We start from the raw sequence: 27,058 nt of genomic DNA, 5'->3' as shown, positions 1-27,058 counted from the left end.
GGATGATATTGTATGTGAATTGAAATTGGGATAGTGATTTGAAACATGAAAATGAGATACATGAGTTATGTACCCATGAATTGGTTATGGAATGGATAATGTTATTGTTTAAATGATATGCTGATCAATTATGAAAAGCTATTATATAGCAAGTGATGAGAATTGAGTATGATATGGAATGATGTATTCATGAATTGAGTATTGAATGGCTAATGTCATTGTATAAATAAATGTGATTTGATATGTTAATAACTATTTATATAGCAATTGTGTGAATTGGGACATTGTTTAACAAATGAAATATGATAGCATGTGTAAATTGAATATAATATAAAGTGATATGCTAATATGTATGAATTAAAAAGACTAGCATATGATAGTTATGATACTAGACATTAATATGTGCTTATAATTCAATTGTGCATATTATATTATCTTGTCTTTACATGTTCGGATTATTGAAATACCACTGAGTTTTACTCAGTATACAGTTTTGTTTTTCCGTGCGCAGATTAGGTATTTCACTTTCGATCTCCGATTTAGCATCCAACAACGATCACGAATTGAAATGTCGTGATATTTATCTTTTGTGCCGACATGTACTTAGGATTTCTAAATGATAGTTATTTTGTGGATGGATTTTAAATGAGGTTATAAGTGTAGTGTTGGTTTGGTATATACATATAAATATGTGTTTATGTTTGAAGCCATATTATGGCATGGTAATTTGAACCAAATCTAGATATGTGTATGTGAATTTAAGTTGATGTTTAAGTGCTTATGAACTAGGAAAAATGGATTGAATTTGGTATATTTATAATTTGGATTTGAATGATGCTTTCATGATATGAATTGATGATGTGGTTCCAATGATGGTACATTGTTTAGGCACCTAGGATGATTGTTTTGGCATGTTTTGAATATGTTTGATCGTGTTTTGAACAGGTTAAATGAATGGTTTTTGAGTTGTTTAATGTCCAAGCATATAGGAATTGGTAAATTTTTTGTTAAGGCACATTTTAGGTCCACACGGCTAGACACACGGCTGTGTGACTTGGCTGTGTGAGACACACAACTAGCACAAGGGCGTGCGAGGCCATTTCAAAGGGTACACGGCCTGGCACACGGGCGTGTAGCTTGGCCGTGTAACCCAAGTCAGAAAGTTACATGGGCACAAACATGAGCTCGGACACGACCGTGTGTCCCTACTTCGAATGCCCACACGGCCAGACACACGGGCGTGTGACTTGGCTGTGTGAGTTACACAGCTTGACCAAACAGCTGTGTGAACCCTGCAGTTAAAAATTTTCTAACTTTTTCCAAAATTTTTCAAATGTTTCCGATTTAGTCTCAAATCATTTCTAAAGTGTTTTCAAACCCTCAAAGGCTTATTAAGGGACTTTATGCATGTTAATGTTGAATCATTTTATGATTTTTGAAATGTTTGAAATGAATGATTAGATTACGATTACTTGGTAATGCTCCAAAACACTATTCTGACGACGGATACGGTTTAGGGGTGTTACAGAGGATATCATTTACCCTTTATTAGGCTATGAATTTCACTATTATAAGTGAAGTTATGTCATGCAAAAGTTGTTTACCTAACATACCAACTTTCTGCTATTTAGTTATTTGAATTCAGACTTTTAATATATCAAAGCATACAAGTTATGCGCACATAGTCAATCACTTAATTAGAATTGAGATAAGCCACACTATGAACATCACAAATGAATTAATCTATAAATGAATCTAGGATTAATTCAACTTGGGTCTAATCCGATGCATTGTTAATCTAGACAATCACATCTTTATCTCTATATTCTAGGAGTAAACCACTTTGATACCCAAGACAATGTATCTCTCTGTTTAGACTTGATAGATGACATAGTAGTCCTCTGACCGATTTTCTTAATTTCGATTAATCAAACCATGGACTTTTTCAAACTTAGTATTAATTATACATTGGATAATCAATGAGACAATATTTACTTACATTTTGCTTTGCATGCAAAACTATTCGAGGACAAATACAAATGATACTTATTATGAATAATGAAATTTTATTTAAACAATTTTGTTCACAAAAATTAAAAGTATAAATGACGAATAAACTACTTAAGGCACTAGATCCTAATAAGAGTTATAGTCTTTCAGATACAAGAGTGGGGATTCTTCACTGTGGTGTGCTAAAACTAGGATCATTGATTGTATTTGTTTCAAAGATAGTGAATTTATCTCGCTGAGCTAAGCTCCACAGATGTAGGGAACCTAAATTGCATAAACAATTTTACTTTCTCTTGTTTTATTGTTGTTGTCGCAATTTTAGTAAAAGTGTCCACTTTTATTATCACTTATGCATACTCAGTTTCTTGTGGTTTAGCAACTAGTTCAGGTCAACAATATAGGTGTGTGCGTGCGAAAAATATTGAACCACTTACCCTTGCTAAATCTGCAAACCAATAGCAAGTAACATTGGCGGAGATGTCAGCAGAGCAGTTGACGAAACAAGCAACGGAGCGAGCAGACAACTAAGCGAGCAATGGAATGGATGGTCAGTTAAGCAAGCGATGGAGATGGCAGTCAACTGAGTGGGCGATCGAGATGGAAGTCAACTGAGCGAGCAACAAACGCATACGATAATAGTAATGGAGCAATGATCAGATGTGAGTGGCGATTAAGGATTTAGGAGTTCTGATTTTAAAACTTGATTTTGGGAATCATGGAGAAGAAAGCTTGATCGATGTAAATGGATATACTATTCACAACGTTTTAACAAAAAAAAGTGTCTCTAAATTATAAAATTTGCAATTCAAAATGACATTGTCTCGAAGCAGACCCTAAACCATAAAAACTAATTAAATCAGCGGTGCTCATTCTTGAATTTCAGCAAAAATATAACTATTATGGCATTTTACGAAACAACATTGCATTTGTTGACAAGGGCGAAGCTAGGAAAAAAATTTAGGTGGATCGAAATTAAATTGTCTATATCTTTATAATTTTTAAAAGATTAAATCAAATTTTTATCATTTTTAGGGGGCAAAGTGCAATTTGACCTTTTTAATTTAAATTTTTTAAAAATTTAAAGGGCTAAAATGGAAAATTTTCCATTTTAGTTGGGGCCGGGGCCCTTGTCAACCCCCTAAATCCGCTTATGTTCATTGATAAAAATGAAAAATATATAAATACATAAGAATAAGAATTAAAAAATATATGTTTATATTAACCATGAGGTGTAGTGTGGTAGTTAGGGGTGAGCAAAATCCGATTTGATTCAAAAAATTCGATAAAATTTTTAAATTTTGAATTAAATAGTTCGAGTTATTTGAGTTAATTAAGTTATTTGGATCAACTTGAATAAAAAATTAAGTTTTTTGGTTTACCTCGAATATGAATTACACAATTCGAGTTATCCGAAAATCCGAATAAGAAAAGGCAAAACTACACCATTTTGATAAATGTTTACCTTTCTAAAGTTAAAAGTCAAAACTATTAAGTTAAAAGGCAAAACTACGTTATTTTGATAAATGTTTACTCATTAAGTTAAAAAGCAAAACCATTATATTGTTTATGTAGTTAAATAATTTTATACTTCGTTTACTAGTTAAATAACTGGTTCATGTAAATGCAATATTGAGTATAAATAATAGGATTCGTTAACTCGACTCGAAAATTTTTTACTCGATTCGATCCGATTAGAAAAAAAATTCAAATTGAGTTCGGTTGCTAAAATATAATTCGTCAACTCAACTAACTCGAAATTTTTTGACTCGATTCGTCTCGGCTTTATCGAATACTCACCCCTAGTGGTAGTTGCTCACCTCATTTCTTAGTCATGAGGTAGGGGATTCGATCCCTGCCCATATAAATGGAGCATATTTCATGGTTAATCGTTTTTCTTCTTAAAGAAATCTGTGGTGAGATGATTAGTCACTACTACCGGTGACGGAGACATTAGTTGACAAAAAATATATTTTCATTATTTTTATGATAACATAAAATTTAATTTCTTTTTAGACTATTGTTTAAAGATGAAAAAAATTGTCAAAATATAAATAAAGATTAAAAATACGAATGGGAAGGAAGAAAATTTATTATGATAAAGTAATTCAATATTTTTATAAATTATTTTATTAAAATATTGATTTAAATTATAATATAAATTATCATGTATTCTTTACATCGATTTCTTCTAAATTTCTAATTATATCATTTTAAAATAATTTTATTTTTTTCTAATAATTAATGAACATATTGTGGCGCTTTAGTTATAAATGTCACCAAATCTATGTGAAGAAAGTAACAATTCTTTTAAAAAATAACCATTTATTTTACTCAATTTTTTTATAGCATTTGTCCATGAGCACTTACTTGAGTAAACACTGCAAAAATTATACCGCTAAAACAATTTCGTGGTAAGTCAAATATATAGGGGATTAGGTTTTCCCACCGTTTTGAACATAAACACCACTAAAGATTTGAATTTAGCACTTTTTTTTATAAATGCCGCTGCGGATGTTCAAACTTTGGTTAAAATCGAATTAACTGATCGAACCAATTTAATTCGGTTAATGATAGGTTAATCGATCTAATTCTGTCAGAGGTTGGTTAAAGATTTTTTGGAATTTTGGTTAACGATTAATTCGGTTTAAAATCAGGTAATTAATCAAATTAACTGAACTTAATCAATAATATTATATATTATATGTATTAGGTTATTACTAGTTCGGTTAATTCGGTCAAATGAACATTATAAATTCATTTCTTTTTATATGTTTTATACTTGTTTTAACAAAAAAAACATAAATTTCGGTTAATCTGGTTAATAACTAAATTAACTGAAATATTTCAGTTTGATTAATTCGATTAATACTAGTTCAATTTAGTTAACTGATCGATTAGCTGTTTAAATATCCCTAAATACCGCTAAATGTTTAATCTAGCGACATTTCTCCTATAAACCCCCACTAAATTCCACAGCTATATCTCTATTTTGCTTTAATGTGTTATAAAATGATTGACTTTAAATATATAATTCTTTATCTTTGAATAAAATAATTGAATCACTTACCAAAATAATATAACTATAGATTAAATTTCATGAATAGGGAAAGATGTAGTTTAATTTGGTGGAGATTTAGCCACATCCATCATTGTGAAATTCATGGAGATGAAATTGAAATTGTTTTGCCAATTATTCCAATTCCACTGATCTTTTGTTCTTTAATGTGTTCTCTTACAATTATTCTGAAGGGGACTTATTAACCAATATGTAATCATTCTCCCTGTTGATTTGTTTTTTAAAGTCATTCTCCTATTCTTATTTAAATATATAAATACATTTAAATAAATTACACTACACAAAATAGGCTTTTAGCGGCGCTAAAAAGTGCCTCAAAGCAAAAAACGCCGCTAAAGACCGCGTCGCTAACTTTAGCGGCGATTTTTTGTAAAAACGCCGCTAAAGGCCAAGACCTTTAGCGGCACTTTTCCCACAAACGCTGCTAAAGACCAAGACCTTTAGCGGCGCTTTTTCCACAAACGCCGCTAAATACCAGGACCTTTAGCGACGCTTTTCCCACAAGCGCCGCTAAAGACAAGTAACTTTAGCGGTGCTTTTGCCACAATCGCCGCTTTTCCCACAAACGCCGCTAAAGCTCATGACCTTTAGCGACACTTCTATTAAAAACGCAATTATAACATTGACTTTTAGCGACACTTTTCACAAACGCCACTAAAAGCATAACCTCTAAAAAAATTAATTAAATAATATTTATTTTTATAATAAATATTTTATTTTTGAAATTTAAACTTTAAACTATATAAATGAGGATAAAAAATTAATTAAATTGAAATTTTTATTAAAATTTTAACTTTAAAGGTAAATATAAAAATTAATGAATTAAAATATTATGTTTAAATAAATGAGCAATCTACCTCACAGCTCATCTGATCTATATTAACTTGGCCAAATATAAAGAAGCTACAAAACACATAATAATTAACAATCATGATTAAAGAAGCTAGTACACAAGGTAGCTACAAAACCCTATTTCAATAACACCTAATTCAAGTTTCGACTAAGATAAACGACCATGGAATACAACATTAAATAACACTTTACTTGAAAAAAGTGCTAACCCTTGGCTTTTCCAGCTTGAAGAGATTGAATCCTCCACTACACCTTCAATATCTAAAGGATGCAAAACCAAATGATATAAACCAACAAACTTGGTAAACAATAGAGATGTTAAAAATAAAAAATATATATAGCCATTAAGGCTCAAAAAAAAATATAACAAACAATAATGTGCAGCTTTAGATGCAGGTTGAACTATACTAACAAACAATCTCAATCATAGCTCTTCCATGTGTCACAAATAGGCATTCTTTCTAATGATTGTCTAAACTATTTAATTTTTTAACAAGGAACAATAGTATTAATTTGCAAAAAGCAGAACAGAAACATGCTAACTGCACTACTGTTGTTTAACGTTATATAGAAATGTCTTACATAGCATAAAAGAGAACTAAGGCACAAGAAAAAGAGGAACACTATAATAATTAAATTGATCATTGATATATTCAATTTTTCCAATACAGGTTATATTAAATTTTTCCAAGTTTTTCCATGAATCTGAAGGGTCATAACTCTATACCCATCATGTCCAAACATGATTCAAACATGGGTGCTAGACTCAGGTATTTCAAGAAAAATAAAAAATCGCAGCAACATTGGCCAACAGAACGGATAACGTATACCTTGGTCAAGCAGTATATCACCGCTCGTCTTGTCAGCCAACATAGCAAGCGGAGCCTGTGTGTTGCCTTCCTCATCAAAGACAACCCTTGTCCACACAAGCCTATGCTTTTTTTTTCTTCAAGATCCGTGTTGCTGACCTGAAAATAAGAAAACTAGCTCAAAAACTGATTTCAAGTAATGGACTACAAATAAAACAAATCATTAAGGTAAAACTACCCAGGGGCATACATAATTGGCTAATGTAAAACGATCTACCTATTCCCAGAAAAAGAAAAACTAGAATCTGTGCAAGTTACCACGTAACCAGGTAAGCTTACAAGCCAAAGCAACTATATAAAAGAATTTACCATTTAACCTACAAGTACATAAATGAAATTATTTTTTCATTATTGCAACTAATATAATCATAAATAATTTAAGAAAACAACTAAAAAACAACTCTTATCTACCTAAAGCATAAGAATTCAAAATCTTTTAGATTATTTGATAAATAAAATATTTTATCTTTCTTGCCAATAAAATAAAATAAAATAAAAAACAAGAATCAAATTAGTTCCACCCCAAGTCTTTAGTCAAATTTAATTAAACCTCAAGTTCTTTGTCAAAGGAAAAGAATATATATAAAAAAACCAAGAAAACACATACCTAGAAGATGAAAAGAGATAGACCTTGAAGAGTTTTTGCAAGCAAATTGATTAAACTTCTTCTATGTTTGAATTTTTTTATATTTGATTCTTGTTTTTTATTTTATTTTATTGGTAAAATATTTTATTTTCATGTGGCATATTATTTTTTGAAGTACAAAATGTTTTTAGGCAGTACAGAGAAACCCTTATCTACCTAAAGCATAAGAATTCAAACAAAGGAACTGAGCTTCACTGATTATGTATAATTTCATTATTATGTATTAATTTATAATTTCATTATTTCATTCTGTAGGTGAAAGAAACAGAATAAGCATGTCAAATCTTGGAACCTTTTGCTTGACACCGAACCTCTGCATAAACATACAAACAAAAAAGATTTGTTTTTCCATAATGAAAAGGAGCAAAACAATGTTCAAACTTCAAAGAAAATTATGTGAAAAAGACTTAACAAAGACAATATTAATATCATATGTTTCAAACATAAGCTTCAACTTACAGGGTGGCGGCCAGCATGGATTTGAATTTGAACAGGTCTACTATCCTCCATAAAGATAGGACAGACATAATTCTGCAATAAACAATTGAAAATATAAAAAATAACAACTTAGCCAGATCAAGATTAAAGTATTAAGGTTCACCAAGTCGGGGTGCAAGAAAAACAAAACTGTACACGATAATATAATAGCTGTCTGGAGAACATTATTATTAGGATATTCCAGAATATACAAATAAGCCTACCTCTACCAAATGTGTAGTTCCTGAAACAAATGTAAATTCCAATTTGTGATTCCTAAATTGCTTTCTATACAAGCCAATAAAATTATCCAGTTTTGCCAACTGAAGTGCTTTCCGAGCTCTAGCAACCTGCAGTAAGTAAAAAGTCAACCCAACAGGATTTGAAAAGATCACCAGATCAAATGCAACAATAAGAACAAGATTAAAGTTAAAAAGATCTTCACTTCATCCAAAATACAAACCTCTGGAAATTGGTCTTTAGATATAATGATTAAGTCTGTAAAATCCCCTTTATCAGCTGCTTCTTTGTTTAGGGTAGACAGTAGTTCCACAGCATTGCCAAGTACTTTAGATGATGAAGCAGTCAAAATCAACCTTCTCAACAGAGCAGACTGCACAATTGCAACTCCAATTTTATTGCAGCCATAGTCATCATATTCTTCATCAATATGAAGCCGCTTAAGTTGCTTTCCAACAGACAGAATAGCTTGAATAACTGCAATGAACTATACAACTGAATCCTTAGGAATTTATCAATAGAACCAAGCAGAGGGATTTACACAATAGCACCCACCACTATAGCTATTTTCTAACAATGAAACATAGCATCGTTTAAACGGCTTAAATGCAGGAGAAGAACCAAGAAAAAAAAAAGAATATCACCTAGCAGTTGCAAATTAAAATTTAACTTCTCATTCCTTCATCAGTACAAATCTGAATGAAGCGCCAATCAATAGACTTAAGAAATTATAGTGCCAAAACACCATATTGTAACAGCGGAACATTTACATTTAAATGAAATAGAAAGAGCTTCAACCAAAAAACAAAAAAGGAAGAACCTTAAGAACCTAGCTAATTGAGTAATTGTTGCTTGCCCTAGTATTCAAATTCCCAATGCCAATTTTTGGTGGGAGAGTCAAATGGCAACTTGAATAAGATTAACTAGGCAGTAAAGGGAACAACTATTCTGACAAATTTTCAGAACTAGACGTATACAAAAAATGATGACACTATTACCTCTAATTGTTGGAGTGTATTTGCTGAAAGGTTCATCTCCACCCTGCTTGATAAGGAGCGAAATGAAGCTCCACAGCACAAAATTCTTTCAAATCCAAATTGCTTGAGATGACTAATAGTTAAGGCCAACGCTTGTAAAGCCAAATCTGGCATGTTCAGGACTCCCTTAAGACCAACAAAGTCAAGAAAATTAATTAATACATTAAAGCAAGATCAATATCAAACAATGGCTTAATGAAAATAAGAAATCAACTTAGTATTATTACATGGCAAAAGCAGGCCAGAAGCAAAATTTTCTATTTAAAGAAATGACAAAACATATTTAATCTTTACAGCTAAAACATAATTCGCTTTTTTTTTTTGAACGCGCGCACACACACACGCACCAAAAAAAAAACTAACAAGAGATTTGAATTTTTTGGTGGGTTTTCATTTGTTTACTTTGATTTCTTTGCTTTCTCTTCTTTGCTAAGGAAATTATAGAGGAAGCAGAGACATGGCTAAGCCAAAGAAGAGAAAGAAAGGCAGACAGAGAAGAGAAGAGACGTACAAACGATTCTTTTTTATTTTTTTAGTCAATATTAGAGTCATCAAAATCGTCTTCGAAGTTGTTGAAGAAATCGGCATAGGCGAGCTTGTTGTTGGAAGCGATGACGCCTTCACCGAAGATCTCCGGTGTGTCAACACCGTCGACTTCCGGAAGTCACGAATTCCATCGGCGTCGGCCTCATCTTCCCTCCTTTTCTTTAGGCTTCTAGGGATTTCTTTGGTTGATTTAATTTTAATTATTTCTGTTGAAATATCTTTCCCCCCTCATCTTTCCACCCTTTTCTTTACCATTGATTATGGATTTTGCGGCGCCACTAAAAAATTAAATTTTTGTAGTGAAACGGCACGTTTTGAAAAAATTCAATACATATTTGTGGCGTTTTTTTGTCCAAACGTTGTTACTGCTTACCTTTTGTGACGTTTATGTCTAATGATTGATTTTTTTACAATTTTATATTTAATTATTATATAATTCATATCAATTTTAAATAAATAAATTTTGAAATTTTAAGTAATATTTAAAAGAATTAGATAAATTTTAAAATTTTTATATAATTTTTTATGTAAGAAAACAAAAACAAAAACAAAAAATTTTAAAGCAAAGAGAAAAAACTTTAAAAAACTATATTAATGATAATTTTAATAAATTAAAATTCATATTATCTCTTTTACAATTATATAATAAATTGTTTAATATATAAATTAAAAAACCTAATCATACCCAAAACACTTTAAAATTATTTTAAATAATATTATTTTAAATTTTTTTCCATTTTTAACATATATTTTTCTATGTTTTTACTTTCAAATATTCTCTACATGTCATATAACAAATCTCAAGTAAACGTTAAATCTTAAACCATTTAATATATATACAATTTATCTATTATCTCTTAAATAATTTAAACTATAATCATAATTTTAATATATTAAAATTAAAATTATCTCTTTTACAATTACATAAGAAATTATTTAATATATAAATTAAAAAATACTAATTAATCTAAACCCTAAACCCCTAACCCCTATCTCATAAACCTTAAATCATAAAACATAAACCCTAAACTCCTATCCCTTAACCCCTAAACCTTAAACCCCAAACCTTATTTCATAATCCCTAATTATTTAAATATTATACGAATAAAAATTTAATTATTTTAAAAAAAGAAAATCAAGAATTGTAGATTTAATGTTGATATTATAAATTACTGGTAAATTCAAATAAAAATCTATCTTATCTAAACATTTTAAAATATATATATATTGAAATTGTTAAATTTTAGTCCTATATAAATGAATCACCATCCTGTTTCAACATTCGGCTTTCGAAATTTTAATGGAGTTTACAGAAAATATTTTGTTAGTTTATTTAATAATTGGGTGTTTTTGTGAGATAATAAGTAAGAATGGCGTCGTTGAAACATTTCATAAGGTTCATCTACATTTACAATCTAAAACTGCACTTACTGTAAAACAACTTCATCGAACCGGGTATCACTTTCAGCCTCTTATGAACTGGATTAATGGTAATGTTTTTCTTTTATTTTTATTTTTTTGGAGGAGATGGAATTAAATTGTATATTTTAGGATAGTTAAAAATGTAATTTTACCATTTTAATTATATTTTTATAAGAATTAAATAAAATTTTTATCATTTTTATGAGATTAACATGTAATTTTACCATTATTAATTTAAAAGTGTATAAGTTATAAAAACACTTAGGTGAAAATTGTTTCATTTCAGGGCCTTTGGCTTCCATGTTTAGTAAAGTTAATAAAGAATAATTTTTCCTATCTATTTTGAGCTGATTTAATAAATAATATAAATTTAAGGGTTAAAAAGATAAAATTAAATAAAGGATTGTAATGATTTTTTTGTAAAGTTAGAAGGATAAAAAATCATTATGTCTATTTTATTTATATAAATTTTTAAATAATAATTGAATTAGTTTAACACGTGATGCCGCCTTTTGTTCCATATATAAGGTTATGCCATATATTCTGTTTAAAAGAACCTATAGTATTTTAATTTTTCTATTTTTAACAAATATTTTAGATTATATTAAATTCCTAAGCATTAGCGGCGCTTTTTAAAAAATGCCACTAAAAATAGAGAATTAGCGGCACTAATTCAAAAACGCCGCTAAAGCCATGAGAATTAGCGGCGCTATTTCAAAAACGCCGCTAAATCCCTGATCATTAGCGGCGCTTTCCCAAAAACGCCGCTAAAGCCCTGATTATTAGCGGCGCTTTCCCAAAAACGCCACTAAAGCCCTGATCATTAGAGGCGCTTTCCCAAAAACGCCGCTAAAGCCCTGAGCATTAGCGCGCTTTCTCAAAAAACGCTGCTAAAACCCCGAAAGCTTCAAAAACGGCGTTGGGCATAGGTTTTTTGCGGCACTTTTTGGAAAACGCCGCTAATGCTTATTTTTAGTGGCGTTTTCCATAAAGCGCCGCGAGTGCTTGATCTTTAACGGCGTTTTTTATCCAAATGCCGCTAAAAGCCTATTTTGGTGTAGTGTTATTTTGAAGGATTCTAGCAAAATTTTACGTTAGTTTTTAATTTTTTATGCGATTAATATTTTAATAATTAAACCATTAAATTTCATGTTCAATCCATATAAATGTTTTATGTAAAAGAATTTTTAGCCATTAAATATAGATTAATATAGACAATATTTATAAAGATATTGGATCGATTAAAAAATTTACATGCATGACAAAGTAAAAATATTTTAATATATTTAACGGTTAAATCATTAAAATATTAATATATAAAAAGTTATGGAAGAGTATAGACCACTTTAAGTTATTTACATTTTATCTATGCTATATTTAAGTGTCTAATTGAATTGGTTCTCAAATTAGTTGAGAAATTATGAAAAAAAAAATATAAGTATGATGATTTTTTATATTTCAACTAAATCCTTATTTACCTTTCATCAATTCTTTTTATTAATATATTTGTTGCCTATTAATTTCCTAAAAAGGCCAAAGCTCAGTAGGAAAAATAAAGTCATTACCTTTCAAAACAGAAAAGAAAAGACATTATTATCCATCACGCCTTGAGTTCTACTTGACCTTTGAAAGTGAATAGTCAACCTTTTATTCATCTTTCATGGATTACAAAAAATTTAAATTTTTAAAACGTGTTTCTTGCAGTTGCTTACTGAAATTGATTTATTGAAAAACTATCAATTATCATATTGAATACAATATTATTATAATAAGAAATAGTATATTAGGTGATTTTAAAAAAGTGCTCTCATTAAGACTAGATATAAAATTAAACTAATCCCTACATTATAATGATGTATATTAAATTACTGAGTTAAGAGATTAATAATGACTATAATTTAATGTGCACGAAGTTGACTAACCAGTTTGTATTACAAGTCCATGTTTTGGATAAAGAAAGTAGTGGTTGCAATAGTTTGGGATACTGAGATGAAGTTAATGTTAATTATCCCATATACTCCCCTCATCATAATTTATATTCTATAAATTTCTATATTAGTTGTTTGTTTAAACTAATTATATTCGTTATTAGCCAGGTGTATTCTTAGATTTTATTTTTAATTGAGGATTAGTTGAATCATAAAAATTTAGAACAAATGCCTTCTTTTCCTTGGATATTAATCAGTGAGGCTAAATATATAACAAGATGACAGGGCAAGAAGATACTAAAAACCAAACATCCTGTCTTTCTACAAATATTTCATCTAACAAATGTGTCTAAGCTATTGGTATTTATATGTTTTTTTTATGTAAGTACCTTCATCAATAATAATAATGTGGCTCAACCATGGCATAAAAAAACTATACAAGCATTGCCATGTTAACCATTGATATTCACCCATCAACTTTGGTAAACTTTTAATTTATATTTTATCAAAACACATATTTTTATTTGTATATAATTTAGATAATATAAATAAATTAAATTTCATGAATTTTTTTAAATTTTATATAATTAATATATTATAGAAATAAATTTTAATAAATATGATCTCATATATATTTAAAAATTATAAAATTGTTTCTTTTATTACTCTTTTTGGAAATATTTGATTATACGACTTTAATTTGTGTCGCTTCATAATTTTTAATTGGTTGGGTGATTTAAGTAATGAAAATATTTAAATATAATTTAGGTAGTAATTTGTGACTTAGGCCAAAATATCTTCAGCTGCTAAGTTGATGTCGGCGGCGTGGACAGAGAAACAGCTGAGCAGCTTTGCGGCTCAAATCAAACCTTAGATAATAATTAATATTTCTTACATCCTTGTTCAAAATTAGTCAACTTTCCCAGCTTCTGCTTGGAAAATAATATATGTACATCAAATTTATTTCGGTCAACATACCAATTTTCGTCTACATTCCGATTATAATTAATTTAACGCTAATCATACTTGCCACCTGAATTAAGTTTCTTAGGGAAATCTAACCCATATCCCTTGGAGTATTGGACTGCTTAACAGTCTTCGACGTTGATGTTCAAAATACTAATATAATCACTTCATAATGCCTAAGTTTTACTCCATACCCATTTTTTGGTATATCGGATTAGTTGTATATATTAATTAAATAAATATATGTTCAATTTTAAAATCTTGATAATTAATATTAAAATTATTTTTATTCCATGTGAATTTAAATTTGTAACAAAAGATAATATTAGAAACCTACAAATTATAAAATTAGTTTGTAATAATAATGTAAAAAGGAAAACAAAATTAAATAAGTAAATTGATTTAAAAAATAAATGAAAATATCATTTATTGTACTTTATTATAGGAATGATTTGCTAGAAACACAAATGCCCAAGCTAGACACATACAACATACAATGGGTTAATGCAAGTAGAAAAGAGGTGTTGAGAGATTAATCAGAGTTGTTGGGTTAAGAAAAATATTTTAGAGCAATGGAGAAGGGACATGGAAAGCATTTAATTAGGCATTTTTGTGAAGAGTTCCCCATTCCCATGGCAAAACGTGGGGAACCAAAATGTCCAAAACAATAATGGGTTTATACGAGCAATGAATAAAATCAGAGCCCAGCACTTGCTTTTTGTTCCCCTTATTTTGTTTCACAACACCTTTGCATTTGCAATGCCACGTATACAAAAAAAAAAAAGGAATTATGCTGCAACAAGCCACCAAAACAAAACGGAATAGAAATTTGTCTTTATTTTTGGCTGACATTCTTCTTCTTATCCGTACCACGCCTAATAAAATCCAATTTGAATCAAATAAAATGCATTACTTTAATGCTCTAACAACATTCGTCTTTTAATTTACACTTTAAAAAAGCTCACCCTAATTAACCATTATTGTTAATATAATATAATTTAAAACTCAACCTTGCTAATACTCCCAAATTCGTAATCATTAATAAATAAAACTATGTTTTAGGGTAGCATTATAGACTTTTGCTTCACTTCGATCCATACTTTGTCCCAAACACAAAACACTCGTTATTTTATTTTTTAAGGCAATCCAGATATTTATAATTTCATTAATATATAGAATAATTATTACATTTATTGATGCGAATATGATTTAAACCATAACGGTTGATTCATCTTTTAAACATGACCAAATTCTCGGGTCAACTTATATAGTTTTTTTGGGCAAATAACCAATAAAAGCTCCTTTATTTTTAAAATTACCGAAATGAGCCAGATTCTAAATTAATTACCAAAATGGACCATTTCCCCCAAAAACGCATCCACATCAGCGCGTTGTCAGGGAATAAAGCAGGAAAACGCTTCCTTGAGGGAGCGCTTTGTGTCCACGTGGACAAAGTGCTTCCTTGAGGAAGCACTTTTCTCGTTTTTTAGGATTTAGGGTTTTTTTGCAATTAGAGTTAGAATTTTGGGGTTTTTAAGTTTTTAGATTTTAGGATTTTAAGGAAAAAATTAAATAAATAAGGGTTTAAGGTTTAGGGTTTCTTAATTAAATTAATTATAAATTTAAAAAAAATAGAAATTATTTATTAAGTCTAACTTTATTTAAATATAGTTAAATATTAATTACAATTATTATATTTTTTCTCAAATTTTAAATTTAAACTTCTACAGTTTAAAATATATATTAAATATTAAAATATTAAAATTTATGTTTAATTCCATTAAATAAAGTTATTAATACTTATTTATAAATCATTCACTAACAATCAATAAAATATTTACCCATGATCAAGACCTTAATTAAGGAATTATTATCCCTAAAATATTATATTATTAATATGATTGTATTATATTAAATTTCATGTATTTTTTTGCATATTATATTATATTAATATTTTTAAATTATTATAAATTTAAAATTACAACAAAAGATAAATTTAATATATATATATAAACTTTTAACTCTTTTTCTATTTTTCATAAAAAAACTCTTTTTCTATTTTAAAATTTGAAAATAAAAAAATTCATTATATATATTATTTTTAATTTTTTATTAAAAAATTCTTTTAATAAATTTAATTTTTACTAAAAACATTTAATTTTATTAGTTTATTTTTTTAGAAGAGTTTAAAATATATAACGAATAACAACTAGTTTTATTTGATTTTTTCTTAAAAACCCTAAATACTAAACCCCAATCTAATTTTTTTTAAATTTATAATTAATTTACTCAAGCAACCCTAAACCCTAATTTTTTTATTTTTTCCTTAAAACCCTAAATACTAAACTCTAATCTAATTTTTTTAAAAAAATTATAATTAATTTACTCAAGTAACCCTAAACCCTAATTTATTTAATTTTTTCCTTAAAAAACATAAACACTAAACCCTAATCTAATTTTTTAAAATTTATAATTAATTTAATTAAGAAACTCTAAACCCTTATTTGTTTAAATTTTTCCTTAAAACCCTAAAATCTAAAAACTCAAAACCCCCCAAACCCTAACTCTAATTGCAAAAACCCTAAATCCTAAAAAATAGGGAAAGTGCTTCCTCAAGGAAGCATTTTTTGTCCACGTGGACAAAGCGCTTCCTTAAGGAAGCGTTTTCCTGCTTTATCCCCTGACAACGCGCTGTTGTGGACGCGTTTTTGGGGGAAATGGTTCATTTCGGTAATTAATTCAGAACCTGGCCTATTTCAGTAATTTTAAAAATAAAGGGGCTTTTATTGGTTATTTTCCTTTTTTTATTATTACTAATGTTATGCCCATTAAAAAAATTGGTTAGTTGGAATTTTCCTATTAGGATTATCAACCTACCATTTATAAAAAGAAATGAAAATAAGCTATAGAGGCCCACAAGCGATCACAGACTGAACTTTATCCCCCACCCCATATCATTCTGCATTCTGGTTCCACTCTCCACTATTTCTACTAAATATATATACCACAGCTTTATAATTTTCTTATGCAAAGGAAATTCTGAATCATACTGCAATTATAAAGATAGATGAGAATGTTACATTACATGACATTTCCAAATTTGATTTGAGTCTGGATCATTATTCTATAACTTAATTTCGTATATACGAAAATGATCCAATAAATATATATATTTTACCCTTCAAGTTGCAACAAAATATATTCTAAACTTTATCAAATCGTTTTAGTGTTGTTGAGGGAGAATATTTGGTTTCGAGTGTCTTACTTTCGTAACTGCTTATTGTTTTTATGTTAGAGTTTTATCTTTCATATTTTAAGAAGAGTCTAAAGGGTTTATAGAAATAACAAATACATTGATTAGTAAAGTCTCGACTTACAAGCTTGCGAGAGAAGTGTTGGTATTGTGTGAAATATTATTTATTCATATTGTACTTACGAGAGTTTGAACCACCAACCAAGGCATTAAAGCCTTACCTCTACAATCATGATACCATTTGACTGGACTCTCTTCGAAGTATGAGAGAGGGGATAATATCTTCCGTTGAGAGAATGAGACATTCCAAAGAAGATCCTCACCCTCAACAAGTATTTATAACTTTATTTGGAATAGACTTTTCAACTTGAGATCAAATAGATATAATCTTTTAATCATTTAATAAAATTTAAGGATAGTTTTAGACATGATATGGAAAAATCTTTAACTAAAATAAAAAAATATAGACAAAATTCAAATATAGTTTATACAAGATAAAATTTAAACTTAGATGTTAAATCTTAACATTCCAACTAAAATCAACAATAATATTTTTTTATAATCTTCCAAGTATAATTAGATATTCTATAAGGATCTTACAAGCAAATAAAATTAGTTGATATTTATGATGCCATGAAATTATCGTATACTATCATTAAAAAAAATCAATTCACTTGAAATATACTGATATCTTGATTTTTTATTTTTCATTTCACCATCACGAATGCTGATTTTATAATCCTAAGCAAATCCAAAAGTTAGAGAAGATTTATAAGCAATATTAGAAATTTAATTTTTTATGATTTCAATAAAAATATGTCGCTTATTTTTTTTAAAAAAATAATTTCTAATTTATATCATACATTTTCTAATACTAGATCAAATATCCTCAATAATATTTTAATCCTAGTATTGATTAATTAAATAATATTAAAAATAATAATAGTAACACAAAGTTTATGGTTTTTCTATTTAATTGGATTTATGGTGCGATGGGTTAGAATTTAGAATTTTATGATTTATGATTTATGATTTTAGAAAAAAAAGTTAGATTAGATTTAGGGTTTAAAGAAGTCTAAGATTTCAAGGTATACAACTGTGGTTTTAGAATTTTATAAAAAAATAGTTTTATTAATTTTAGAGTTAAAATAGTAATAAGAGTTAATTTTATGTTTCTTGATATATTATAGGGTAAATTGTTAAAATAGTCATTTTTGTTTACATTAGGTTACATTTTAGTCACTTATGTTTGAAATTTTACGTTTTAGTCACACGTTATCACGTTGTAATATTTTAGTCACTGAGTTGTTAATTGCCGTTAACGGTGTAACAGTAAGCTGATGTGATATGTTAAATCATCATTTCAAACAAAAAAAATTAGGTTAATTTATACAATCGATCCCCATATTTTTTTCATTTTAAGTAATTTAATTTTTTTCTTTTATGTTCTTTTAACTTTTTTTTTCTTTATTTTCTATTCTCTTTTGCTTCTCCCTCCGTTTTCTTCCCTTCTCCATTTCTTTTAACTTAGTTTTTCTATGTTTACCATTTGTTAAAATTATACCCTATACTTTTATTTTTTTAACAATTTAATTTTTTAGATTGAGGCTAGCTTGTGGACTAGTTTTAACAAATAGAAAGCATAGAAAAACTACGTAAAATGAAATGGTGAAGGGAGGAAAATAGAGGGAGAAGCAAAAGATAATGGAAAAAAAAAAGAAAGTTAAAAGAACATAAAACTAAAAAAATTAAATTGCTCAAAATGAAAAATAATATAGGAACTAAAATTTTCATTTGAAATGATGATTTAACATACCATGTCAGCTTACCGTTACACTGTTAACGGTAATTAACGGCTTAGTAACTAAAATGTTACAACACGATAACGTATATGACTAAAACGTAACATTTCAAACATAAATGATTAAAATGTAACCTAAAACAAACAAAAGTGATTATTTTGATCATTTATCTTATCTTATATTATTCAAGCACTAAAAAAATATGATAGGACATGTTATTAAATATCTTAAAAAAAGTGACTTTTTAAAATCATTTAATCCAAGTTAAACTCTATTACTAAATACTCTTTTCAAATTGCTTATCTATTTAAAAAAAATTCTATTACATTTAAATTTAAATATTTATTAATATGATTTGATATACATTTATTAATTATTTTATTCAAATCCACTAAATTTATTAAATCAATAATATAATTAGACCTATTCATGGGGCGGGTTATTGTCCATATTCGAAGGGCTGCGTAAAAATTGGGAGTGTTTAGGCGAAAATATTAAGCCCAAAAAATTAGGCTCATTTAAATTGTGGGTCGAGCTCGGGCTTGACCATTCAAAGCTTGACCCGACTTGTTTTTAAAGTTTGTAATGTTTTATATTATGTTATTTTTATATATTGTGTAATTAATAATACATAAAAAAATAGTAATCTTTAATACTAATATAATGTAAACATAAAAATTGTAAAGATGACAATATAAAATTTTAATAAATAAAAATATATAAAATTATTAAATATCAAATTAAAATAATATAAATATATATTTTTTAAAAAATTAAAAATAATACGGGTGAGCTTTAAAAGGATTTGAGTCAATCAATTACAAGAATGGATAGACTTGGATAAAAATTTAAAATTTATATTTCGAATCGAACCAAATTTAAAGAAATATAAAATATATTTTTATCGTGCTTAGACCTGAACCAACCCTTGAAAGAAAAATAAAAGCCGTCCTTGCACCATATATTAAGCATGTAATTGATCCTATATATTCTAGAAGGCTAATATTTCTTAGTCTAATATCCCGAGGTGTATAGGAGAATACAAGAGTATAATAATACTCAGTAAAAGAATGAGTGATGAGTGATGAGTGATGAGCACCACCAAAAATATAATCGATCAATATTTTTTTGTAGCTTTTATTTATGAATAAGAAAATGCAATAGTTTTTAGGAAAGAAAATATATTTTCCTTTAAAATTATGAGAGTTACAAAAAGGAAGGAAGAGAGTGGTGATCATGTCTGTAATTAAAAGAGAAAAAATGATTGGCTTCTGAGAAGGGCTTTTGGAGCTGCACAATTAATCTTCACCGTTGTTAGATCTGTTTTATGATATTTTTGTAAAGCAAATTAAAACACAAGTTCTGCTCTGGTCTTTATCAGTAGCTGGTGGGCGCCATTGGAGGTTGCAGCTTCCTTCTCTAATTCTATTACCAATCTTCCGCCTCCCTTTTCTCCCGCAAAGCTTTTTTACCAACCAAGCCCCTTGATTGGTGATATTATAAATATTTATGAATTGAGGAGTTAATCTCTTTATTTACTTCTACTTTGTAAAATTTTACAACTCAATCCAATTAAATCGTTAATCCGCTTAACAATTTATTAATAATTCAATTTCACGTATTTATCAACAATGATATTAATTTAGAATAATTCAAATAGGATAAAATTTAGAATTAGACAGAGGGAATACATTTGAGAGGGATAGATTATTGGGGCATGTGTGTTTCATACCATTATTCATATTCATAATTCCCCTTACCCCTTCTTATTTAATCTCTTCCCATTCGTCAGTCCTCGACTACCATTTCCTTATTCCCTTTTTCTTTCCCATTTCCTTCGTTGGGATCTGATCTTCCTCTTCCCCTTCCGACAACTTGTGGGTAGCTTCCTTATTCTACAAAGAGATAGGGGTTGGAGGTGTTTCTCAGTTCAATTCCCGAGGCTTATAACTTTTTCATTACACCCACAACTTTCTTGCTTTTCTTTGGGTGCGTTCTTTTGTCTGGTTCATATATTGTCGCCTTGTAAAAGTTACAAAAAAGTTCTCGTAAAGTTAATTTCTTAGCTTTAACAATCACACGATGCTGGTCTTCCGTCAGATCTCTGAGGATTAGCCAGTTTTGAGTTGGTTTAGGGTATTGGGGGGGTGCTGTACACACAATATTAGCAAGCTTGTGTCATCGTGAGCTTCTCTTCCTCTTTCGTCCTTTGTTGTTTCCTTTTTAGTTTATCTAGAAAAGAGTGGAAGATACTTTTGGTATATAAGCTAAGCAAGCAATGAAATTATATAAGATATGATGTGTTTCACTATTTCATTCACCCCTTCTTCAAGATTTGCCTTTTAGCTCAAGTGGCTTCAGTTCGATCTCGATGATATTTTTTTGTTTCCCTTGTATAAACTTGTTTCATAGATCCCTAGTCTGTTTATTGCTGATATTTATGCTTTTGATTTTTGTTCATCATATTTCCTAGGTTTTTCAAGTTATGTTTCTTTTTCTTCTCTCCAGCATAGAGAACTGTCACCTTTTCTTTCTAAATTATAACCTATAGAATAAATCCTGTTTCTCTATATCGCATGTAAATGTATGCAGTTTTCAGATGGTTGAGTTCAGATCTCACTTCATATAAATTAGATGATAGCTTAAAACTCATTTTTCAGATTTTATGGGGGATCTGCTCAAGTTCTTTATGTATCTTAAGCATATGGTTGTATGAGTGGAGAAAGCCTCAATTCATTGTTTGTCTACTCTCCATTTAATAACATATAGCTGAAATACAATAATATTTTAGTTCTATTTTGCCCATTTTGTTACTTAATGATATTAGTTAAAACTCATAAGTAAATGGCCTTAGTGATGAAAGTATTTCTTGTTCTCAATTTCTCATCTTTTCGAGAGTTTATCCCTAGTATAATTCTTTACCAGCTAACCCAGTTGGGACCAAAAATAACCAACCATCCCAAGATTAGTTACAAGTTTGAAACCTAGAGCTAATTACCCTAAATTGTATACGAAAAATAAGAATATTGGATTAATAACTTAAAAGCATCATTGTTATACTCCTTTTTTATCATTAGGAAAAGAAGGAATGATAGGACCCGTATCCATGTTATCTGAGTGTTCCAAACAAGTCTTGGCATCTTTGTTATACTCTTAAAGAGGCTATTTATCACCTAAAGCCTCGATCTGTCAGTAATTTAAGATAAAATTACTATTTTATTCTAAGTATGCATAACTGCATATGGGATAGATTTCACCTTTTTTTGGTAGCATAGGGAACAGCATGAAAATTTTGTAGGCAACTTTAAGGTATGGTACTGAAACTCTAAATATATTGTGCATTGAAAAGGTTAAGCATAAGAATTATAGCTCTTTCCATCTGACAAAACTTGTCTTAGAAGTACATATATACAAGTTGATCATTATTGGCTACAGTGAACAATTTTTGTTGTTGTTGTTAAAATTTCTTGTTAATTCGTTGGTTGAACAGAACTCTTGTTGGGTACCAATTTCTTCTTGAATGCTAGACGTTATTCAAATAAACTCATGCTCAAAGATCTTCATATTCATACCATAATTTGCATGTGTTTGGACCATATCTGATATCTGCATGTGTTTCTGTAGAATTTAGTTCCACAATTGTATGAACACACATATATTGCTGAAATATTATAGTGCGCCGTGGTAATGCAGGTTTGATCGATCTTGGAACAACATGAATAGCTTTTCACACGTTCCCCCAGGATTTAGGTTCCATCCTACAGATGAAGAACTCGTTGATTACTACCTTAGAAAAAAGGTTGCTTCGAAGATAGATTTAGATGTCATCAAAGATGTTGATCTTTATAATATCGAACCATGGGACCTGCAAGGTATAGTAGTATTTCCCATTTTCACACATCATATAAAAGAACAACAATCTGAGGCAGCTAATTCATATTTTGGTTGGTCTGGATGTATATAGAATTGTGCAGAATAGGAACTGAAGACCAGAATGAATGGTACTTCTTTAGCCACAAGGATAAAAAGTATCCAACAGGCACTCGCACTAATAGAGCAACAAAATTAGGGTTCTGGAAAGCTACTGGAAGAGACAAACCTATTTACTCCAGGCAGAGCCTTATTGGCATGAGGAAAACACTAGTTTTTTACAAAGGAAGAGCACCCAATGGACAAAAATCCGATTGGATCATGCATGAGTATCGACTAGAAACAAATGAAAATGGAACTCCTCAGGTTATTATTCTACATATATACATGTGTATATTCACTGTTTTATCTAAGGAATTAGAAAGGTTTCTGTTTACATAATTTTTATCTTATAATATTTTTCTGTGTTCAGACACATTTGATGATGAGCTTCCATTTGTGCACATTTTCAATATATACAAATAAATATATAAGCATGCAGGCATATGCAATCTCCTTGATGTCTTTAGTTTTAATAGTTATGATTAATTTGTTATCTTTGTTATTCCACCAGGAAGAAGGATGGGTGATTTGTAGGGTGTTCAAGAAGCGAATGACAACGGTGCGAAAAATGGGTGAATACGAATCTTCACGTTGGTACGATGGCCAGGTCTCATTCATGCAGGAACTCGACTCCCCAAGGCGAATTCCTCAGCCTTATGCATCATACTATCACCGTTATCCCTGCAAGCCTGTGCTTAAGTTGCAATATAATTCGCCTCATGACCCTACCTTTCAGCTCCCTCAGCTGGAAAATCCCAATGTTCAACAATATTCTGCTGCAAGTTTAAGCTGCAACTCAGTTCTTCCTGACGGTAACTACGATGGGAAAACTGGAAGCACTTTGCAGTCCTCAACCCTCACACAAGAAGAGCACATGCACCCAATGCATCAGCAAAATCTCAAGTCTTTCTATGACAGCACTACTGAACAAGCAGTGGATCAAGTGACAGATTGGCGAGTTCTTGACAAGTTTGTTGCCTCTCAGCTCAGCCATGAGGAAGCTTCAAAGGAAAGCAACTACTGCAATGCAGACACCAGTTTTTATGTGGCTGCACAAATGAATTTAGCGTCCAATGAATCCAAAAGGCCAGAAATTGCTCATCAGGAATATGCCTCCACATCCACTTCGAGTTGTCAAATTGATCTGTGGAAGTGAAACCATATTCCAGCAATTAGAGCATATATACTAATTAATTATAGGTAGCAAACTTATAAGAAAAGAAGTCTTTAATCCAGGTTGCTGTACATAATAAAACTATAATGGTATTTCATTAGCTATGGGACTGCTGGTGCCTTTAATATGTATTGATTTATACTAGGCATATGCAGATATTATTAGATTGGACATCATGCAAGTTCAATAAACTAGTACTTTTAGATGATGGACTTTGGTCGAGCGCCCTTTTGGGATTGACTAGACCTAATATCGAATGTATTACGCAGCTTAATATATAAATATATGAAGGGTTTCTTACTGTATTCTATCTTCTTCTTAGATCATATATGTTTACAAGTTGGTAATGCTTCTGCAAATATTGCAACTTTCATTTATGCTTTTATGGTTTACTTTTCACTTCAGTAAGTTAATCAATTCAATCCTCTTTGATAATAATAAAAAAAAAAGTTTGACACTCACTATGCATCTCAAGCTAAATGAGACCTTATCTTAAGTTCATTTCTTAGCATTGTAGTATTTAACTAAATATACGTGCAATGAAGATAAGCTAAATGCCAGCAGTTCAGAGAGTTATTAAAATTGAAAAAAAAAATGGCATGCTAGTAGCTATATCAGTCCTACAGGCAATGTTTGTGGTGGTTGACTCAGCTTGTGCACAGTGTATGCAGGTTCTTGAAGTTGAGTGTTTTGGAGTTTGGTCCTGTCTTTGATGTGGTCTTGTTATAATTGTGATAGTATGCGTACGTTTTCTTCTGAAGGCTGATGGGTGTAAACAAAAGTTTTATCCTTCTTGTTTCTAATATAATAGTTTTAATTGCTGAGCAGAAGTACTTGATGCTGAATTAAAAAACTGTGTATGTTGAGCTATAATGATAATGAAAGCTTGGCACAAAGCAATATAATGGTCATACACTACCAAATCTGAGATAAGAGAGGATGCATGTGTATTTTAATGGAAAAGTTGTTGTTACTTCCCAGATTTTAACAAATAATCAATTTAGATGCTAATATTTATTCAGCCTTTCTTTATTCACATTTTTTTGGCTAAAAGTTTATGGAGAAATACAAATAGATTGAATTAAGTTTTTCTTTCATGTTGCACCCAGAAAGCGAAAAAAAATCATAATTGGAATAATCTTTACTAGCAGGATACCTTAGGTGTAGCTACATACCCGTTCAAGAAGATGGAATAAGACGGAGGCAAGAAGTTGTATCTCCTTCAGATTTGCAGACTCTTTAGATCTTTCTGCAAAAAGTTGGACGTGAAAATATGAGATAGGGAATCATATATAGGAAACTGCAGACCCATATATATGTATAAAGTATAGAGACTGGAAATACCATGAAGAGTTGAAGACAGCATAAGACAAAATATATTTGACATGGAAAACGTCATTAAACTTGTGGCGGAACAGTGATGGATCTCTGCTGCTAAGGCCTTGACGATGACTTCCCAGGGTTTCAACACTTGAAGGAGAAAGCATAGTTGGAAGAAAAGTACGGGAAAGGGTGACTGCAATTGTCCGCTGACCACATGAACTTACCAGCTTGGTTTAAATACCTCAAGTAATGGAAACAAGTTTTTAGGCATCTATAATAATGGGATAATAGGACAAACCGGCAAGAAAAGCAGTACAATACCTGGGTTGTTATTCACTTGGACAACATCCTTTTACTTGGGTTGAAGTCAAGCCTGAAAATCCCTTTAAAGCAATGAAAATTTTCCAAGGGACACAATCATTGGGCGTGTCTCATGGACTCATAATGAAACACTTCTAACCTGTAGGTAGGCATGCTTAGCCCAAGGGTTCCTCGTTGGAAAGTAGCAGCATGAATGATAAGAAGTGCTTCTTTTTCTGACTAAGTTTGACGTGAAATTTTAGTCTTTTCTCCTTGGGGTTTTTATTTGCAGTGCCCTTTCATGGCTTCCTCTCTAAATTTGTTCACATGTGAAGAATTAATCATCCATTTTCTCTGAACCAAATGTAAATATGAGAGAGAGAGGCTACCATAGTCCGTAGCAAGGAAGCCATGGGCACATTGATGTTTTTAGGTGTGACTGAATAATTAGGAGTCAATAAAAATGTTGTTTGAAGACTAAGTAAGATAACATCATTGAGCATGTGAAACAAAAACTCCATGTGAGGCACTATTATTAGTCTCCCAAATCCCAAGCCTCCACACTTCCCGGAGTCTGGACTTGTACTTAATCTCTTTTTTATGTCTCAATTAGCCTTTTATCTCTTTAGGAATTTGCTAATATATTGTAAGAATAAAAAATGTTTCAAAAACCTCCAAGCACTAAGGATTTTCTTTCTAATTTCAAGCTCTTGGACCATACTGTCTGAAATTCCCTTGCTTTATTGAGCTGGCAAGCTCATAAATTGAATAAGTTTTTAAGCCTGTTTAGCTTTGCAATTCAGCTAAATCATTTTATTTTACTTTGACTAATTATTTACCGGAATAATTGAACTTCTGGGCGCAATTGTACTTGTTTAGATCATAATAAACTAGAGGATTAAGTTGAAGTCAACTGAATTTAGTTTTAAATTTTTTTTTAAAAATTTGTTTACGAATGGTGCATCTTCAGCATTTTGATTCATTAGTCATGCATGTGTCAATGTTGCTAGTTACAACCTGGACCAAATGCAATTTACCATTTAACATATTTTGACTCAATTATTTTGATTATTTTTAACCATCTTTTCAAAAATATTGAGTAACAATTTTTAAAATTATGATTGATGAATATATTCTGTCAAGCAAGATTGTTTCCGAGAAGTTC

General features: G+C 29.8%; 2 protein-coding genes and 1 long non-coding RNA gene across 5 annotated transcripts; 1 reads left to right on the top strand and 2 right to left on the bottom strand.

Annotated features, from left to right (window-relative positions):
* Nucleotides 1-5,846: 5,846 nt before the first annotated feature.
* Nucleotides 5,847-10,015, bottom strand: LOC107931270 (DNA mismatch repair protein MSH3). 2 transcript variants are annotated; one of them, XM_016863114.2, is made up of 7 exons: nt 9,719-10,015; nt 9,169-9,333; nt 8,394-8,657; nt 8,155-8,280; nt 7,913-7,984; nt 6,769-6,906; nt 5,847-6,199 (listed from the first exon to the last, which is right to left on the bottom strand). In XM_016863114.2, exons 2-7 carry the CDS (start codon nt 9,319-9,321, stop codon nt 6,185-6,187), a joined length of 768 nt encoding a protein of 255 aa, XP_016718603.1. In that variant the 5' UTR covers nt 9,322-9,333; nt 9,719-10,015; the 3' UTR covers nt 5,847-6,184. The 2 variants fall into 2 exon arrangements, with proteins under 2 accessions (XP_016718603.1, XP_016718604.1); XM_016863115.2 differs by having other exon boundaries at nt 8,394-8,543; nt 9,719-10,000.
* A 10,861-nt stretch (nt 10,016-20,876) lies between these two features.
* On the top strand, nt 20,877-25,432 carry LOC107931278 (NAC domain-containing protein 7-like). Of its 2 annotated transcripts, XM_016863126.2 has the most exons (4): nt 20,877-21,307; nt 22,818-22,996; nt 23,089-23,360; nt 23,608-25,432. In XM_016863126.2, exons 2-4 carry the CDS (start codon nt 22,840-22,842, stop codon nt 24,250-24,252), a joined length of 1,074 nt encoding a protein of 357 aa, XP_016718615.1. In that variant the 5' UTR covers nt 20,877-21,307; nt 22,818-22,839; the 3' UTR covers nt 24,253-25,432.
* LOC107931279 (uncharacterized) lies at nt 23,362-26,148 on the bottom strand. Its single transcript, XR_001693192.2, has 3 exons — nt 25,615-26,148; nt 25,446-25,519; nt 23,362-24,240 (listed from the first exon to the last, which is right to left on the bottom strand). It is a non-coding gene; the product is annotated as an uncharacterized lncRNA (long non-coding RNA).
* Between the last annotated feature and the right edge of the window lie 910 nt (nt 26,149-27,058).

The sequence above is a fragment of the Gossypium hirsutum genome, chromosome D08, assembly GCF_007990345.1.
Source record: "Gossypium hirsutum isolate 1008001.06 chromosome D08, Gossypium_hirsutum_v2.1, whole genome shotgun sequence".
Taxonomy (NCBI): domain Eukaryota; kingdom Viridiplantae; phylum Streptophyta; class Magnoliopsida; order Malvales; family Malvaceae; genus Gossypium; species Gossypium hirsutum.
Note: the sequence above shows the minus strand (reverse complement) of the source record. Positions and strands in the feature narration are given on the sequence as shown.

Bases quoted from the DNA above. Each gene is read 5' to 3' on its own strand.
- LOC107931270 (XM_016863114.2), bottom strand. From the start codon at position 9,321: ATGCCAGATTTGGCTTTACAAGCGTTGGCCTTAACTATTAGTCATCTC. The intron at 8,281-8,393 runs GTTTGTATTTTG...TACTTACTGCAG, and splicing joins CTAAAGACCAATTTCCAGAG to GTTGCTAGAGCTCGGAAAGC. The intron at 6,907-7,912 runs GTAAGTTGAAGC...TCTTATTTTCAG, and splicing joins TCCATGCTGGCCGCCACCCT to GTCAGCAACACGGATCTTGA.
- LOC107931278 (XM_016863126.2), top strand. From the start codon at position 22,840: ATGAATAGCTTTTCACACGTTCCCCCAGGATTTAGGTTCCATCCTACA. The intron at 22,997-23,088 runs GTATAGTAGTAT...GGATGTATATAG, and splicing joins CGAACCATGGGACCTGCAAG to AATTGTGCAGAATAGGAACT. The intron at 23,361-23,607 runs GTTATTATTCTA...TTATTCCACCAG, and splicing joins ATGAAAATGGAACTCCTCAG to GAAGAAGGATGGGTGATTTG.